The sequence below is a fragment of the Ailuropoda melanoleuca genome, chromosome 9 (genome assembly GCF_002007445.2).
Source record: "Ailuropoda melanoleuca isolate Jingjing chromosome 9, ASM200744v2, whole genome shotgun sequence".
NCBI classification, from domain to species: Eukaryota; Metazoa; Chordata; class Mammalia; order Carnivora; family Ursidae; genus Ailuropoda; species Ailuropoda melanoleuca.
In genome coordinates, this window is record NC_048226.1 from 26395480 (window position 1) to 26413047 (window position 17568).

The 17568-nt window shown below is 40.8% G+C and overlaps 1 protein-coding gene across 2 annotated transcripts in view; it reads right to left on the bottom strand.

Moving 5' to 3' along the window:
- The window catches only part of OCA2 (OCA2 melanosomal transmembrane protein), a 437584-nt gene that overhangs the window by 133281 nt on the left and 286735 nt on the right, over positions 1 to 17568 (bottom strand). For both annotated transcript variants that reach the window (XM_034667989.1, XM_034667990.1), the window contains exon 22: positions 4855 to 4948. In XM_034667989.1, the coding sequence (XP_034523880.1) occupies positions 4855 to 4948 (94 nt within the window). The remainder of the gene's footprint in view (positions 1 to 4854; positions 4949 to 17568) is intronic.

Here is a 17568-nt window from a genome sequence, read left to right on the forward strand (position 1 = left end):
ATTTCAGCTATTTGGAGTTTATCTTTGTGTACGGTGTGCGAANGAAGTTGTTGCCTATGTTCTCCTCTAGAATTTTGATGGATTCCTGTCTCACATTGAGGTCTTTCATCCATTTGGAGTTTATTTTTGTGTATGGTGTGAGAGAGTGGTCAAGTTTCATTCTTTTGCATGTAGCTGTCCAATTTTCCCAGCACCATTTATTGAAGAGACTGTCTTTTTTCCACCGGATGTTTTTTCCTGCTTTATCAAAGATTAGTTGCCCAAAGAGCCGAGGGTCCATTTCTGGGTTCTCTATTCTGTTCCATTGGTCTATGTGTCTGTTTTTGTGCCAGTACCATGCTGTCTTTGTGATCACAGCTTTGTAGTATAGCTTGAAATCTGGCAACATGATGTGGAGGCTTTGTTTTTCCTTTTCAACAATTCCTTGGTGATTCGGGGCCTTTTCTGGTTCCACACAAATTTAAGGGCTGTTTGTTCCAGTTCTTTGAAAAACGTCATTGGTATTTTGATCGGGATGGCATTGAAAGTGTAGATTGCTCTGGGTAGCATAGACATTTTAACTGTGTTTATTCTTCCGATCCATGAACATGGAATGTTTTTCCATCTTTTTGTGTCTTCTTCAATGTCTTTCAAGAGTGATCTGTAGTTTCTACAATATAGATCCTTTACGTCTCTGGTTAAGTTAATTCCGAGATAACATATGATTTTTGGTGCTATTGTAAATTGGATGGATTCCCTAATTACTCTTTCTTGAGTGTCATTGTTCGTGTATAGAAATGCAACTGATTTCTGAGCATTGATTTTGTATGCTGCCACATTACTGAATTGCTCTATTACTTCTAGTAGTTTGGGGGTAGAGTCTTTTGGGTTTTCCATATAGAATATCATGTCATCTGCGAAGAGAAACAGTTTGACTTCTTCTTTGCCGATTTGGATACCTTTCATCCCTCTTTGTTGTCTGATTGCTGTTGCAAGGACTTCTAGAACTATGTTGAATAATAATGGCAAGAGTGGGCATCCTTGTCGTGTCCCTGATCTTAAGGAAAAGGCTTTCATCTTTTCCCCATTGAGAATGATATTCGCTGGAGGCTTTTCATAGATGGTTTTTATGAAATTGACTAATGTACCCTTTATCCCAATGCTCTGAGGGGTTTTAATCAGGAAAGCATGCTATATTTTGTCAAATGCTTTTTCTGCATCTATTGAGAGGATAATATGGTTCTTGATTCTTTTCTTGTTGATATGATTTATCACACTGATCGATTTGCGAATGTTGGACCACCCTTGCATCCCAGGGATGAATCCCGTTTGGTCTTGATGGATAATCCTTTTAATGTACTGTTGGATCCTATTAACTAGGATCTTTTTGAGAATTTTGGCATCCATATTCATCAGGGATATCGGTCTGTAATTCTCCCTTTTGATGGGGTCTTTGCCTGGTTTAGGGATCAAGGTCATACTGGCCTCATAGAATGAGTTTGGTAGTTTTCCTTCTGTTTCTATTTTTTGAAACAGCTTCAGGAGAAAAGACATTATTTCTTCTTTGAATGTTTGATAGAATTCCCCAGGGAATCCGTCAGGACCTGGACTCTCGATTTTGGGGAGGTTTTTGATCACTGTTTCAATCTCTTCATATTTAATCAGTCTGTTTAAATAATCAATTTCTTTCTGTTTCAGTCTTGATAGTTTATAGGTTTCCAGGAAGGCATCCATTTCTTCCAGGTTGTTTAATTTATTGGCATAAAGCTGTTGATAAAAGTTTCTAATGATCTTTCCTATTTCATTGGTGTTAGTTGTGACCTGTCCCCTTTCATGCATAATTTTATTAATTTGGGTCCTTTCTCTATTCTTTTGAAGAAGTCTTGCCAGTGACTTATTGATCTTATTTATTCTTTCAAAGAACCAGCTTCTAGTTCTGTTTATCTGTTCTACTATGCTCCTGGTTTCTAATTCATTGATTTCTGCTCTGCTCTAATCTTGATCAACTGCCTTCTCGTGTGTGGGTTAGGCCTTGAACCTGATATTTCTAATTACTTGTTTTCAACATAAAGAGAATTTAGGAAAACAAACTCTGGAGCTGTACTGCTAGATTCCCAGTTTTGAGATTTACTAGTTGTATGACAATTGGGCAAGTTTCTGAGCCTCCTTAGAGTTCTAAAATTTCACAATGATGGGATTAGGTATGTATCCACTTGTGTGCTGCTTCCACTCTGGAAAATTTGCTTCTATTATTTTTTGGATAAATTCCTGCCTTCATTTCATTCTGTCCTTCCTGAGATTTTCCTTTGAAGTCAAATATTCGATTTTCCATCATGAAATTTGTGTATATTATTTTTCTTCTGTAATTTATTCTTTGACTCTTGCCTATAGATTCTGGAATATTTCCTTGACTTTATTTTTCAGTGAGCCTATCTATCCATTTTACTTAGTTTAGTATTTATTTAGTAATTATGGATTTAATCAATAAGAACATTCTTCCCTCTGGCTTTTCCTTTTTCTAAATTGTAACTGAAGTTTTATTTTGAGGTAACTATACATTCACATGAAGTCGTAAGGAATAATATGAAGAGATCCCATGTACCATTTACCACTTTCCTTCAAAGGTAATATAATTCAAGACCATAGTACTACGTCACAATGAGAATACTGACATTGATACAGTCAATATACAGAACATTTTCATCACCAAAATGATCCATCCTATTGCCCTTTTACAGACAGACACACTTCCTTCCACCTTGCCCTGTACTTAACCCCCACTAACCACTAATCTATTCTGCATTTCTACAACTGTGTCACTTCAAGAATCTCATATAAATGGACTCATACAGTCTGTAACCTTTTGAGATTGACTTTCTTCACTCTACACAATTCCCTGGAGAGTCAATAAGGTTGTCTTGTGTGTCAGTACTCATTTCTTTTTACTGTCAAGTAGTATTCCACAGTAGGGACGTACCACAGTCTGTTTAATTATTTACTATTGAAGGACATCTGGTTTATTTCTACTTTTTTATGTAGGTTTTGGTGAACATAAGTTTTCATTTCTCTAGAATAAATACCCAGTTGTGCAATTGCTGGGTTTTATGGTAGGTGCAGGTTAACTTTTTAAAGACACTGCCAGACTGTTCTCCATAGAGATGGTAACCTTCTATAGCCCCAGTGATAATATGTGAGTGATCCAATTTCCCCACATCCTTGTGCATATTTGGTGCGGTTACTATTTTTTATTTTAGCCATTCTTATAAGTATGTGATGATATCTTATTGTGGTTTAATTTACATTTCTCTAATGGCTGCTAACATTGTACCTCCTTAAAAATGGTTAAAATTTAAATTGTATGTCACAATTTTTAAGAAAGTAATTCCAAACTCTGAGTCAATGAAAGAGGGTCCCTGGCAGAATAAGTGTAGAGTTAACACTCCGCACAACTGGGCATCTGCAATCCAGGAAGAAGTGTCATTCGATAACCAGAGCTACTAGGTTAAAAAGACCCCAAGGTCTAATACATTTATTATTCATTACAGCTGTATCCCTGCTTTCAAAAGCGCCTCAGTCAACAGGAGTTGATTTATATTTAGGTTAGTAACCATATATATGGTTCATGTTAACTTCTGTCCTTGATAATCCCATCCACATTCATTCTACAAGTTCTGGGGAATCAGCACTAGCCCAAGAGGCTTCTCGTCCCAGGTCAAAAGCTCCCTCTCTGGAGTACCTTCTCTGACTTGTCCTCTAGTTTCTTTCTGGTGCTCTCTAAGCACTCTGTGCATTCCGTCGTGAGAGGACATATCTGTTTAAGGTGTAACCTTACCTTAGGTGACTGTCTTCCTCACTCAAAAGCACAATGTCAGGTTATAGCAGATGCTCAGTGAGGTTAAATGAACAAAGTCCCACAGAAAAGACACATTTCTAAGTGCCCCTAGATTCTGTTTCTATCACTGATGTTAAATGAAGCTGTGAACACAGTTACTGCTTTTCTGGGGGCTAATGCTTAAATGGGGCCCATTTTAAGAATTTCCTAAGTCTCACAAGTACTTGAGGTCTCAATTGCTGAATGAGGTGAATTAGCTGCCTCCAGAAATCATAGCAACTTCACTGAATAACATCAATCCCCCTTTATAAACAAAGACATAAACTAAACAGAAAGTTATTGATTTAATAGGGATCAATCAAAGAACAAAGCAACCTGGATTACCTAAACATGCCTGGACTTAAGAATAAAAACTTAAAATGTATCTGGTATGTTTATCTAAGATTCTCCAAAATCCTCGTGTTCCCAAAGGTGATTAGGCCTCCTATATATGAGAAGGACTCTAACTCTAACACAACTCCCTCAAAAGATGGTTATCCAAGTCCTTCTGTTTGCTCACCAGAGGTAGTCTCTCCTGACACTTTCACTAATTCACTTTTCAAATTCTCTAAAGGTCAATACCCCTCTCCAAAAAAGAAAAATCTTTAATCTTTCTTCTTACTCTTAGGTTAGAGTCTCTAGTTCTTTGTTTACCCATTTATCACTTCCCAACCCCTTACAGAGGGAATAAGAAACTGCAACTGAGGATGTCTTCTGATTCAAAATCTGTTTCTAAACATAAGCCACATCTGTGTCGGTGCAGTGTGGGAGCACATTCACTTTGAGATGTCAGTAATGATCGTTCCCAGGGAAATTCTGCAGGGGGTGGGAAGTGACAGGCTTCACTTCTAGACTTGCTTCAGTCAAAGCTAAAGGTGGGTTTCTACTCAGGAAATCATCCAAAATCTCCTTAATTTACCTTCAATTCGGCATGTATAAACCATGACTTTGGGGTCATTACAGTGTCCGTGGCCCCTTCCCTGTGTGCATCAGCACCCCCTTACCTCCCAGGCAGGCGCCAAGGGCCAGGGCATACATGAGTGGTGGTGCAGGCAGGCTGACCTCGGGGTCTTGGCTGAGGTTCAGGAGCACGGGAATCTGTAGAGAGAAAGAACACTAAAATCACATCCATGAAACCCAGAGGAGCTGCCCATACTGTGACTGATTTGCAAGATCCAAAGCACTTTTTCAGCAAACTGTAAGAAGCATAGGATGTTCATCAGGAAACCAAAACAAACTTCAGAATCCACAAAACCTTAAGTTTGAGCCCACTGGTATGTTTTTGTTTCCAGCCATATGACCAACTAACTGGTCCTCTTTTTCCTCAACTGCCCTGACTGCTGTTGTGGATCTTAAGTGGGGTAACATCCTGTAGCATTTCCTACAGTGGCTAGGACCATGACCATAACCATCCAACCAGCATTTCTTAGCCCTGCAGTGGACCAAGTCCTCTACTAACTCCATGCACGTATTTTATTTAATCCTTAAACATCCCTCAGGTGTATTTGTTATTTCTTCAATCGACACATGACTAAGTCAAGGCACGGAGAGACACCTATCTTATAAGTGACCAAACTGGGACCTGAACACAGTTCTCTGATTCCAAACTGCACAATCGTGAACCTGTGCTAAACCACCGCTCACTACTGCCCTCTGTGCAGTCTTCCCAACTCTGCTGATGTTCATGTGATAACAGGTGTCGGTTCAACAACTAGAAAGTAGTATTTCCTAGTAAGTCATGCTAGCATCCAGTGCACCTTTCTGACAGAGATGAATGTTACATTATTGTTATCAAAGAAACATGTAGCAGTTGTAAAGTTTCTGTAAGAAATTTGTGTTCCAAAAGCATGTCCCCCTGTGGCTCTTGTTGCTAATGTAGGAATGTAGCCAGAGGAAGGATGTAGCCATGAGGCCTGCTTCCAGCTGGCTTGGGCGGAATGTTGGTCCATATTGTCACTTCTAGGCACCTCAGGGCAGCCCACAAGATGTTAAGGAGGGCCCTTGAATCTGCTGCTTCAGGGCAGTAGCCCCGTGTGAACGTCTCTGAAGAGCAGGAGGAGGAGGGCTCCAAAGGTAACCCGTTCAGAAAGGGTTTCCCAAAGTCACGGGCAGAAAGCTGAAACCAATGTGAAGATATGTGACATGTGATTTCATTTGCTGCAGAGAATCAGGGGACAGCAGAACCATGCTCTGCTAGAGAGCAGGTCACTTGATATCATAAAAAGTAATTCCTCATTGTTTATCTAGGAAGATTGGATCACTCCCTAGTTCTTTATCCCTGTGGTAAGACTTCACATACATGTCTCTGCAGTGGCCCTCAGTGGGGCAGAAAGATCCACTCTGCCACCCCACTGGCACTGGGCTTGGCCAATGACCTGCTTTGACCAATGAAAGCTAAGTGGACTAGAAAGAAGCATCCCATGTTACTGCAAGCCTCTCTGGAACTTCGGGTTCAGCCACAGGAAGAGTATGCCCTAGGAAATACCGTTGCTGTATGGGGTCCCCAGAGGGAGGACATGTGGAGGGGGCCCCATCAGCCCCTGCAGAGACTGACCAGCAGGTTACAGACTTATGCACACCTCTCTGCCAGCCCTGCACACAGTTATCCAGAGTTGCCTTGTAATGTCTGAGAAAGAGCCTTTACTATGTGTTGGGTCATAAGGAACATTTTTAAAAAGCTAACTTTTTTCCATTTTTGGCAGCCCCAAATATTCCTGGAAGAGAAAACATCCCGGGAAATTTATCTGATGCAGAAACAGAAACTCCAGGGCATAGGAGGCCCTGAGCAGTCCTCATGGCATGCTTCAATCTTGGCTTTCATTGTCTCATAATGAACCCAAATGTCACAGAGGCAACTTCAAACTTGAAGTTTTGGCTCTTCAGAGGAGCAAGCAAAGTGCAGCTTCACACCGCTTTGGGCATCTGTCCTCTGGAACCTTCCCTGACTTTCCCAAAGTGGCTGATGTTTTATATCATGTTATGCCCAGAACTTACTTCCATTGTCACATTTAACACACACCTCACTCCTCCACCAGGGTGGGACTATATTACCTTGTCCGTGTTCCTTTGTGTCTTAAAGTGTTCAGTAATTATGCATAAATGACCTACTGCTGCAGTACCTGTCTGTTAATGCTACGCCCACACAGCAGTTCCTATAAGAGACAAAATTCCCTGTCCTCATAGAGCTTACATTAGAGTAAGCAGAGAGAGAGAAAATTAAATAATAAATAAGGATGTCATAGAAGATGGCAGAGTAGGAAGCTCCAGAAATCCACCCCTCCACCCAAACAATTATTGAAGACAACTGTGAAGTAACAAAGTAGCTTGAAAAAAAGAAATACATTGTCTCCCAGTTACAAAGACTAGAGGTGTGAAATCCCGTTAGTAGGGCCACACTTTCCCTGACAACTCTGGGGGAAGATCCTTGCTGCCTCTCCTAGTTTCTGGTGGTTGCCAAAAATCCTTGCTTATAGTTGCCTCACTCCAGTGACGTTGCCAAATTCTGTGTATGTGTCTTCATATATTCTTCCTTCTTTGCATGCCTGCTTCTGCATCCAAACTCCCCCTTTTTATAAGAACTCCATGCAATATGTGCCCTCCTTATAAGTTTCATTTAGCATAAGCACCTCATATTGTATTAGGGCCCATCCTAATTAACTAATTTTAATTTCATGATCTCTATAAAGACCCTATTTCCAAATAAGGTCACAATTTCAGGAACCTGAGATTAGAACTTTATCTTTTGGGGAGATACAATTCAATCCATAACAATACAGGCAGACCTTCTTTATTGCACTTTGCTTTATGGTGCTTCATGGATACTGCATTTTTTACAAGTTGAAGGTCTGTGGCAATCCTGCATGAAGCAACTCAATTGGCATACCATTTCTCCAACAGCATTTGCTCACTTTGGGTCTCTCTCAGATTTTGGTAATTTTCACAATATTTCAAACTTTTTCATTATTATTATTTTTTTGTTACAGTGATCTGTGATCTTTGGCGTTACTATTGTAATTGCTTTGGGGCACCATGAACTGCACCCAAATAAGATGGCAAAATAAATTGATAAAGTTGTGTGTATTCTGACTGCTCCACAGACCGGCTATTCCCCCAGCTCTCTCCCTCTCCTCAGGCCTCCCTATTCTTTAAGACACAACAATATTAGGGGCGCCTGGGTAGCACAGTCGTTAAGCGTCTGCCTTTGGCTCAGGGTGTGATCCCGGCGTTCTGGGATCGAGTCCCACATCGGGCTCCTCCGCTGGGATCCTGCTTCTTCCTCTCCCACTCCCCTGCTGTGTTCCCTCTCTCGCTGGCTGTCTCTCTGTCACGTAAATAAATAAAATCTTTAAAAAAAAAGACACAACAATATTAAATTAGACCCAATAATAACCCTACAGTGGCTTCTAAGTGCTCAAGTGAAAAAGAAGAGTTGCACATCTCTCCACTTTAAGCCAAAAGCTAGAAATTATTAAGTCTAGTAAGGAAACTATGACAAAAATCCAAGGTAGCCTAAAATCTAACCACTTGCACTAAATAGGCAAGCTGTAAATGCAAAGGAAAAGTTTCTGAAGGAAATTAAAAGGGCTACTCCAGTGAACACATAAATGGTAAGAAAGTAAAGCAGCTTTATTGTTGATATGGAGAAAGTTTTAGTGGTCTGGATATAGGATACAACCAGCCACAACATTCCCTTAAGCTAAAGTCTAATCCAGAGCAAGGCCCTGACTCTCTTCAATTCTATGAGGGCTGAGAGGTGAGGGAGCAGCAGAAGAAAAGGTTGAAGCTAGCAGAGTTTGGTTCATGAGATTTAAGGAAAGAAGCCGTCTCCACAACATAGAAGTTCAGGGCAAAGCAGCAAGTGCTGATGGAGAAGCTGCAGCAAGTTATCCAGAAGGTCTGGCTCAGAAAATTAATAAAGGTGACCACACTAAATAATAGATTTTTTAAAATAATTTTTTATTATATTATGTCAGTCACCATACAGTACATCCTTAGTTTTTGATGCAGTGTTCCGTGATTCATTATTTGCAGATATCACCCAGTGCTCCATGCAATACGTGCCCTCCTTAATACCCATCACCAGCCTATCCCAATCCCCCACACCCTCGTCTCTGAAGACCTCAGTTTGTTTGCCAAAGACCATATTCTCTTGTGGTTCATTCCCCTTCTGTTTACCTGCCCCCCCTTCATTCTTCCCTTCCTTCTCCTACCCATCTCCCTGCTATTTCTTATGTCCCATAAATGAGTGAAGCTATATGATAATTGCGTTTCTCTGCTTGACTTATTTCACTTAGCATAATCTCCTCCAGTCCCGTCCATGTTGCTGTTAGTATTGGGTAATCGTTCTTTCTGATGGCTGAGTAATATTCCATTGTTTTATATGGACTGCATCTTCTTTATACACTCCTTTGTTGAAGGGCATCTTGGCTCCTTCCACAATTTAGCTATTGTGGACAATGCTGCTATGGACATAGGGGTGCATATGGCCCTTCTCTTCACTATGTCTGTATCTTTGGGGTAAATACCCAGTAGTGCAATGGCTGGGTCATAGGGTAGCTCAATTTTTAACTTTTGAAGAGACATCCACACTGTTTTCCAGAGTGGCTGTATCAACTTGCATTCCCACCAATAGTGTAAGAGGTATCCCCTGTATCCACATCCTCTCCAACATTTTTTAAAATGTTTTTTTATTACATTATGGTAGTCACCATACAGTACATCCCTGATTTCTGATGCAAGGTTCGATGATTCATTAGTTGCATATAATACCCAGTGCACCATGCAATACGTGCCCTGCTTACTACCCAAACCAGTCTATCCCATTCACCCACCCCCTCCCTCTGAAGCCCTCAGTTTGTTTCTCAGATTCCATAGTCTCCCATGCTTCACTCCCCCTTCTGATTACCCCCCTTTCTTTATCCCTTTCTTCCCCTACCGATCTTCCTAGTTCTTATGTTCCATAGATGAGAGAAATCATATGATAATTGTCTTTCTCTGCTTGACTTATTTCACTTAGCATTATCTCCTCCAGTGCCGTCCATGTTGCAGCAAATGTTGAGAATTCGTTCTTTCTGATAGCTGAGTAATATTCCATTGTATATATGGACCACAGCTTCTTAATCCAGTCATCTGTTGAAGGGCATCTCGGCTCCTTCCATGATTTGGCTATTGTGGACAATGCAGCTATGAACATTGGGGTGCATATGGCCCTTCTCTTTACTACGTCTGTATCTTTGGGGTAAATACCCAGTAGTGCAATGGCTGGGTCATAGGGTAGCTCAATTTTTAACTTTTGAAGAGACATCCACACTGTTTTCCAGAGTGGCTGTATCAACTTGCATTCCCACCAATAGTGTAAGAGGTATCCCCTGTATCCACATCCTCTCCAACATTTTTTAAAATGTTTTTTTATTACATTATGGTAGTCACCATACAGTACATCCCTGATTTCTGATGCAAGGTTCGATGATTCATTAGTTGCATATAATACCCAGTGCACCATGCAATACGTGCCCTGCTTACTACCCAAACCAGTCTATCCCATTCACCCACCCCCTCCCCCTCTGAAGTCTTCAGTTTGTTTCTCATAGTCCATAGTCTCTCATGTTTCATTCCCCCTTCTGATTACCCCCCTTTCTTTATCCCTTTCTTCCCCTACCGATCTTCCTAGTTCTTATGTTCCATAGATGAGAGAAATCATATGATAATTGTCTTTCTCTGCTTGACTTATTTCACTTAGCATTATCTCCCCCAGTGCCGTCCGTGTTGCAGCAAATGTTGAAAACTCGTTCTTTCTGATAGCTAATATTCCATGTACATATGGACCACAGCTTCTTAATCCAGTCATCTATTGAAGGGCATCTCGGTTCCTTCCATGATTTAGCTATTGTGGATAATGCTGATATGAGCATCGGGGTGCATATGGCCCTTCTCTTCACTACGTCTGTATCTTTGGGGTAAATACCCAGTATTGCAATGGCTGGGTCATAGGGTAGCTCAATTTTTAACTTTTTAAGGGACCTCCACATTGTTTTCAAGAGTGGCTGCACCAACCTGCATTACCACCAGCAATGTAGGAGGGATCCCCTTTCTCCACACCCTCTCCAGCAATTGCTGTTTCCTGCCTTGTTGATTTTTGCCAATCTAACCGGCGTAAGGTGGTATCTCAGTGTGGTTTTGATTTGAATTTCCCTGATGGCTAATGACTTTGAACATTTTTTCCTGTGTCTATTACCATTTGAATGTCTTCACTGGAAAAGTGTCTGTTCATATCTTCTGCCCATTTTATGATTTATTTGTTTCTCGCGTATTGAGTTTGAGAACTTCTTTGTAGATCTTGGATACCAGTCTTTTATCTGCGGCATCATTTGCAAATATATTATCCCATTCCATGGGCTGCCTCTTAGTTTTTTTTGATTGTTTCCTTGGCTGTGCAGAAGTTTTTATTTTCATGAAGTCTCACATGTTCATTTTATCTTTGGTTTCTCTTGCCTTTGGAGATGTGTCATGAAAATGGTTGCTTTGGCCAATGTCGTAGAGGTTGTTCCCATGTTGTCCTCCAGAATTTTGATGGATTCCTGTCTCACATCGAGGTCCTTCATCCATTTGGCGTTTATCTTTGTGTATGGTGTGAAAGAGTGGTCAAGTTTCATTTTTTTGGATGTAGCTGTCCAATTTTCCCAGCATCATTTATTAAAGACTGTCTTTTTCCACTGGATGTTTTTTCCCGCTTTATCAAAGATTAGTTGCCCAAAGAGCGAAGGGTCCATTTCTGGGTTCTCTATTCTGTTTCTTGGTCTATGTGTCTGTTTTTGTGTCATTACCATGCTGTCTTTGTGATCACAGCTTTGTAGTACAGCTCAAAATCCGGCATTGTGATGCCCCCAGCTTTGCTTTTCCCTTTCAACAGTTCCTTGGCGATTAGGGACCTTTTCTGGTTCCATACAAGTTTAAGGACTATTTGTTCCAGTTCTTTGAAAAATGTCATTGGTATTTTGATTGGGATAGCATTGAAAGTGTAGATTTCTCTGGGTAGCATGGAGTGATTTATAGTTCCTAGAATATAGATCCTTTACATGTCTGGTTTTTTCCATCTTTTTTTGTCATCCTCAATGTCTTTCAAGAGTGATTTATAGTTCCTAGAATATAGATCCTTTACATGTCTGGTTAATTCCAATGTAACATATGGTTTTGGGTGCTATTGTAAATGGGATGGATTCCCTAATTTCTCTTTTTCAGTCTCGTTATTTGTCTATAGAAATGCAACTGATTTCTGAGCATTGATTTTGTATGCTGCCACATTACTGAATTGCTCTATAACTTCTAATATTTTGGGAGTGGATTCTTTTGGGTTTTCCATACAGAATATCATGTCATCTGCAAAGAGAGACAGTTTGACTTCTTCTCTGCTGGTTTGGATACCTTTTATACCTTTTTGTTGTCTGATTGCTGTTGCAAGCACTTCTAGTACTATGTTGAATAATAATGGCAAGAGTGGGCATCCTTGTCGTGTTCCTGATCTTAAGGGAAAGGCTTCCAGCTTTTCCCCATTGAGAATAATATCTGCTGTAGGCATTTCATAGATGGCTTTTATGAGCTTGAGAAATGAACCCTCTATTCCTATACTCTGAAGGGTTTTAATCAGAAAAAGATGCTGTTTTTTGTCAAGTGCTTTTTCTGCATCAATTGAGAGGATCATATGATTTCTGAATTTTTGTTTCTGAATAAAATCTAAGACACTGATAGATTTGCGAATGTTGTACCACCCCTGCATCCCAGGGATGAATCCCACTTGGTCATAATGGATAATCCTTTTAATGTACAGTTGGATTCTATTTGCCAGGATCTTGTTAAGGATTTTGGCGTCCATATTCATTAGGGAAATCAGTCTGTAATTATCCTTTTTGATGGGGTCTTTGCCTCGTTTGGGGATCAAGGTAATATTGGCCTCATAGAATGAGTTTTGTAGCTTTCCTTCTGTTTCTATTTTTTGAAACAGCTTTAGGAGAATAGGTATTATTTTTTCTTTGAATGTTTGGTAGAATTCCCCAGGAAAACCATCTGGGCCTGGTGTTTTTTTTTTTTGGAAGATTGTTTATCACTGACTCAATCTCTTCATAATTAATTGGCCTGTTTAAAAAATCAATCTCTTCCTGTTTCAGTCTTGGTAGTTTATGGGTTTCCAGGAAAGCCTCCATCACTTCCAGATTGCTTAATTTATTGGCATATAGATGTTGATTAAAGTTTCTAATAATCCTTCCAATTCATTGTTGTTGGTTGTGACCTCTCCTTTTTCATTCATAATTTTATTAATTTGAGTCCTCTCTCTGTTCTTTTGGGTAAGTCTTGCCAGAGGTCTGTCAATGTTATTAATTCTCTTAAAGAACCAGCTTCTAGCTCTGTTGATCTGCTCTACTGTACTCCTGGTTTCTAATTCGTTGATTTCTACTCTAATTTTGGTCAAGTGCTTCCTCGTGTGTGGATTAGGCCTGTCCCTCTGTTGCTGTTCCAGCTTCTTAAGGTAAGAATATAAAAACTGCATTTTAGATTTTTCTATTCTTTTGAGTGAGGCTTGGATGGCTATGTATTTCCCCCTTATAGGACTGCCTTTCCAGTATCCCATAGGTTTTGGACCATTGTGTTTTCGTTCTCATTTGTCTCCATAAATTGTTTAAATTGATTTTTTATTTCCTGGTTTATTGACATTCCTGAGCAGGATGGTTCTTAGTCTCCAAGTGTTTGAGTTTCTTCCAAATTTTTCCTTGTGGTTGAGTTCCCCTTTCAAAGCATTGTGGTCTGAGAATATGCAGGGAATTATTTCAGTATTTTGGTATTGGTCGAGACCTGTTTTGTGTCCCAGAACATGGTCTATTCTTGAGAATGTTCCATGGGCATTAGAATAGAATGAGTATTCTTTGGTTCTGGGGTGTAGTGTTCTATATATATCTATGAGGTCCAACTCGTCGAGTATGGCATTCAAAGCCTTTGATTCTTTGCTTAGTTTTTGCCAGGGTGTTCTGTCTATTTCTGATAGTGGGGTGTTGAGGTCCCCTACTATTACTGTGTTCTTATCTATATGTCTCTTTATTTTGGTTAAGAGTTGGCTTGTGTATCTTGCTGCTCCCCTGTTGGGGGCATATATATTAATAATTGTCATATCCACTTGTTGAATACTTCCTTTAAGAATAATATAGTGCCCTTCTGTATCTCTCTCTATGGCCTCTAGTTTAAAATCCAGTCTATCTGATATGAGAATNCTTTAGTTTAAAATCCGATCTATCTGATATGAGAATTGCTACCCCAGCTTTCTTTTGAGGTCCATTTGCGTGAAAGATGGTACTACATCCCTCTACTCTAAGTCTGAATGCATCTTTGGGTTCAAAATGAGTCTCTTGTAGACAGCAAATGGATGGGTCATGTCTTTTTATCCAATGCAACCCTGTGGCATTTTATGGGAGCATTTAAGCCATTCACATTGAGACTGAATACTGAGAGATATGATTTTAATGACGCCACTTTGCCAGTAAAGTCTTTGTTTCTATTGGTTTTGACTTTCTGTTCTGTATCACTCTTGGGGCCTTTTTACATTTATAGAACCCCCTTAATATCTCCTGTAGGGCTGGTTTCATGGTTCCTTAATTGGTCAATGACTGGTGATCCTGGAAGGTCCTTATCTCTCCATCAATTCTGAATGACAACCTTGCTGGATAAAGGATCCTTGGCTGCATGTTTTTCTCTGAAAGAGTCCTTATCTCTCCATCAATTCTGAATGACAACCTTGCTGGATAAAGGATCCTTGGCTGCATGTTTTTCTCTGAAAGAGCTTTAAAAATGCCCCCCCAACATTTTCTCTCATTCCAGTTCTGTGTACACAGGTCTGACATAATTCTGATACCTTTGCCTTGGTACATGAGAAATTTCTTTGCCCTGGCCGCTTTCAATACTGTATCCTTGGATTCTTGGACACGAATGTTTGTTTCCCTCACTAGATTAGGGAAGTTTTCAGCTACAATTTGTTCAAATATCTCTTCAAGACCTCTGTTTTTCTCCACCACCTCGGGGATGCCGATGATTCCGACATTCGATCATTTCATTGAGTCAGTAATCTCCCATAACCTACATTCCTTGGTGTGGATTATTTAAGCCCAGCTTCTTTTTTCACTTTTTCTTCTACTAACCCACCCTCCAATTCGCTAATACATTCCTCTGCCTCATTTATGCTGGCCGTCAGAGCCTCTAGTTCTACTGCGTTTGGCTCATAGAATTTTTAATTTCTGCCCGATTCGCTCTCATTTCCACCCTTAGAGATTCTATATTCTCATTAACATTTTCGTTAATACTTTTTTCAAGTCTACACATCATCTTGACCATTGTTACTCTGAATTCCATTTCTGATAATTTGGTTACATCCATATCCATTAGTTCTGTGGCAGAGGCCACAGACTCATTGTCTTTTCTTTGCTGGGGGGGACTTCTTCTCATCATTCTGATTAGGAGAGATTGCAGGGTTGTCCAGAGCCCAAATTATTGACCAGGACTCAGGCCGTGCACCCTTGTTTTATAGGGATCTTAGGGATGTGGGCTTCTTGATTTTTCAACCTGCCTTCTGGGGGAGGGGCCTGCCGCGCCAATACTCAGGCAACCCTGTTTGGGTAGGGTCTCCGTGTCTCCTGCGAAGGGGAATGGGGATGTGCATCCTGTGAGCCGGTGTTTAAAGGCTTTTGTTCTCTGGCGGCTTTCCCTGGAGGTTTGCTATCCCTTTTCTGAGAGTCAGAGCAGCAGTGGCCGAATCTCAGCCTCTGTCACAGAACAGAGGGGATCGCGGGCTGTTCTCCACTGATGATCTGGCCACTTTAACTCTGTTTTTGTTGGTGCTGCTCAACCCTGCAGCATCCCAGGATGTGCATCCCACACCCGGCATCCCAACCCTACTTCCAGGGCCTGTGCATCTCTGTCCTTTCTGTTTCTAACACCGCCAGCCGCCAGCTGCCCCCTCACGCTCCCGGAGCTCCCGGTCTCAGTCTGGATCCAGTGAGCACACTGGAGTTCCATGTGAAGTCTGGTGGCACGCGTTCCCTGCTCACGGTCCCAGTCTGTTTTCTCACGGGTGCCGTCCACGAGTCCGCCCGCTCCCAGTGCAGGTGGCTACTGCTTCCTGGCGCCTGAACGCGGCGGCTCCCTCCCGCTTCTGTTTATCTTCTGATATCTTTGCGTGGTTTCACAGCTTCCTGCTTCGTCCCTCAATACTCAGCGCTGGAGATGTTCATTTGTAGAGATCCAGATGTATCTTCCTGTATCTCAGGCTGATTCCGTGGATGTTCAGGCTGGTCTGGTACCTATCCAACTCGACTCAGGGGGCCAGCTGAAAAAGGAGTTGCCTACTCCTCCACCATCTTAACCCCTCCACTCCACTATTTGTTGTTTCTTGTCTTGTCAATTTTTGCCATTCTAATTGGCATAAGGTGGTATCTCAATGTGGCTTTGATTTGAATTTACTTGATGTCTGGGACAGAAGAACAGACCTAACCCATGCACAAGAAGGCAGTTGATCAAGATTAGAGCAGAGATCAATGAATTAGAAACCAGGAGCACACTAGAGCAGATCAACAAAACTAGAAGCTGGTTCTTTGAAAGAATAAATAAGATCGATAAGCCACTGGCCAGACTTATTTAAGAGAATAGAGAAATAGGAAGGCATCCATTTTCCAGGTTATTTAATTTATTGGCATAAAGTTGTTGATAAAAGTTTCTAATGATCCTTCCTATTTCATTGGTGTTGGTCATGATCTCTCCCCTTTTGTTCATAATTTTATTAATTTGGGTCCTTTCTCTATTCTTTTGAATAAGTCTGGTCAGTGGCATCCCTTTAAAAAGTAAAAAAATTGAGCTATCCTATGATCCAGCAATGCACTACTGGGTATTTACCCCAAAGATACAGACATAGTGAAGAGAAGGGCCATATGCACCCCAATGTCCATAGCAGCATTGTCCACAACAGCTAAATTGTGGAAGGAGCCGAGATGCCCTTCAACAGATGACTGGATTATGAAGATGTGGTCCATATATACAATGGAATATTACTCAGCTATCAGAAAGAATGATTACCCAACATTTGCAGCAACATGGATGGGACTGGAGGAGATTATGCTAAGTGAAATAAGTCAAGCAGAGAAAGACAATTATCATATTGTTTCACTAATTTATGGAACATAAGAATTAGGAAGATTGGTAGGAGAAGGAAGGGAAGAATGAAGGGGGGGAACAGAAGTGGGATTGAATCATGAGAGACTGTGAACTCTGAGAAACAAACTGAGGGCTTCAGAGGGGAGGGTGGTGGGGGATTGGGATAGGCTGGTGATGGGTATTAAGAAGGGCACGTATTGCATGGAGCACTGGGTGTTATACGCAAATAATGAATCATGGAACGCTACATCAGAAACTAAGGATATACTGTATGGTGACTAATTTGACATAATAAAAATTTATTATAAAAAATAAATTTAAAAAAAATTAAAGTTATGGGTTTTAGTTTCAGAAAGTATTTTTTGTTCAATGCTTAAAACCTCCCTGAGCGTTCTTACAATTTATTGTTTTCCTATGTCTCGGGGACATGATGTGATCAACCTTTTCTGAAGCTATTGGTGCCCCAAATGTTGCCACTTGCTTTCTGTGGAGTGCCATGGAGCTAGTATCTGGCAGTGTAGTGGCCAGTCCTCAGG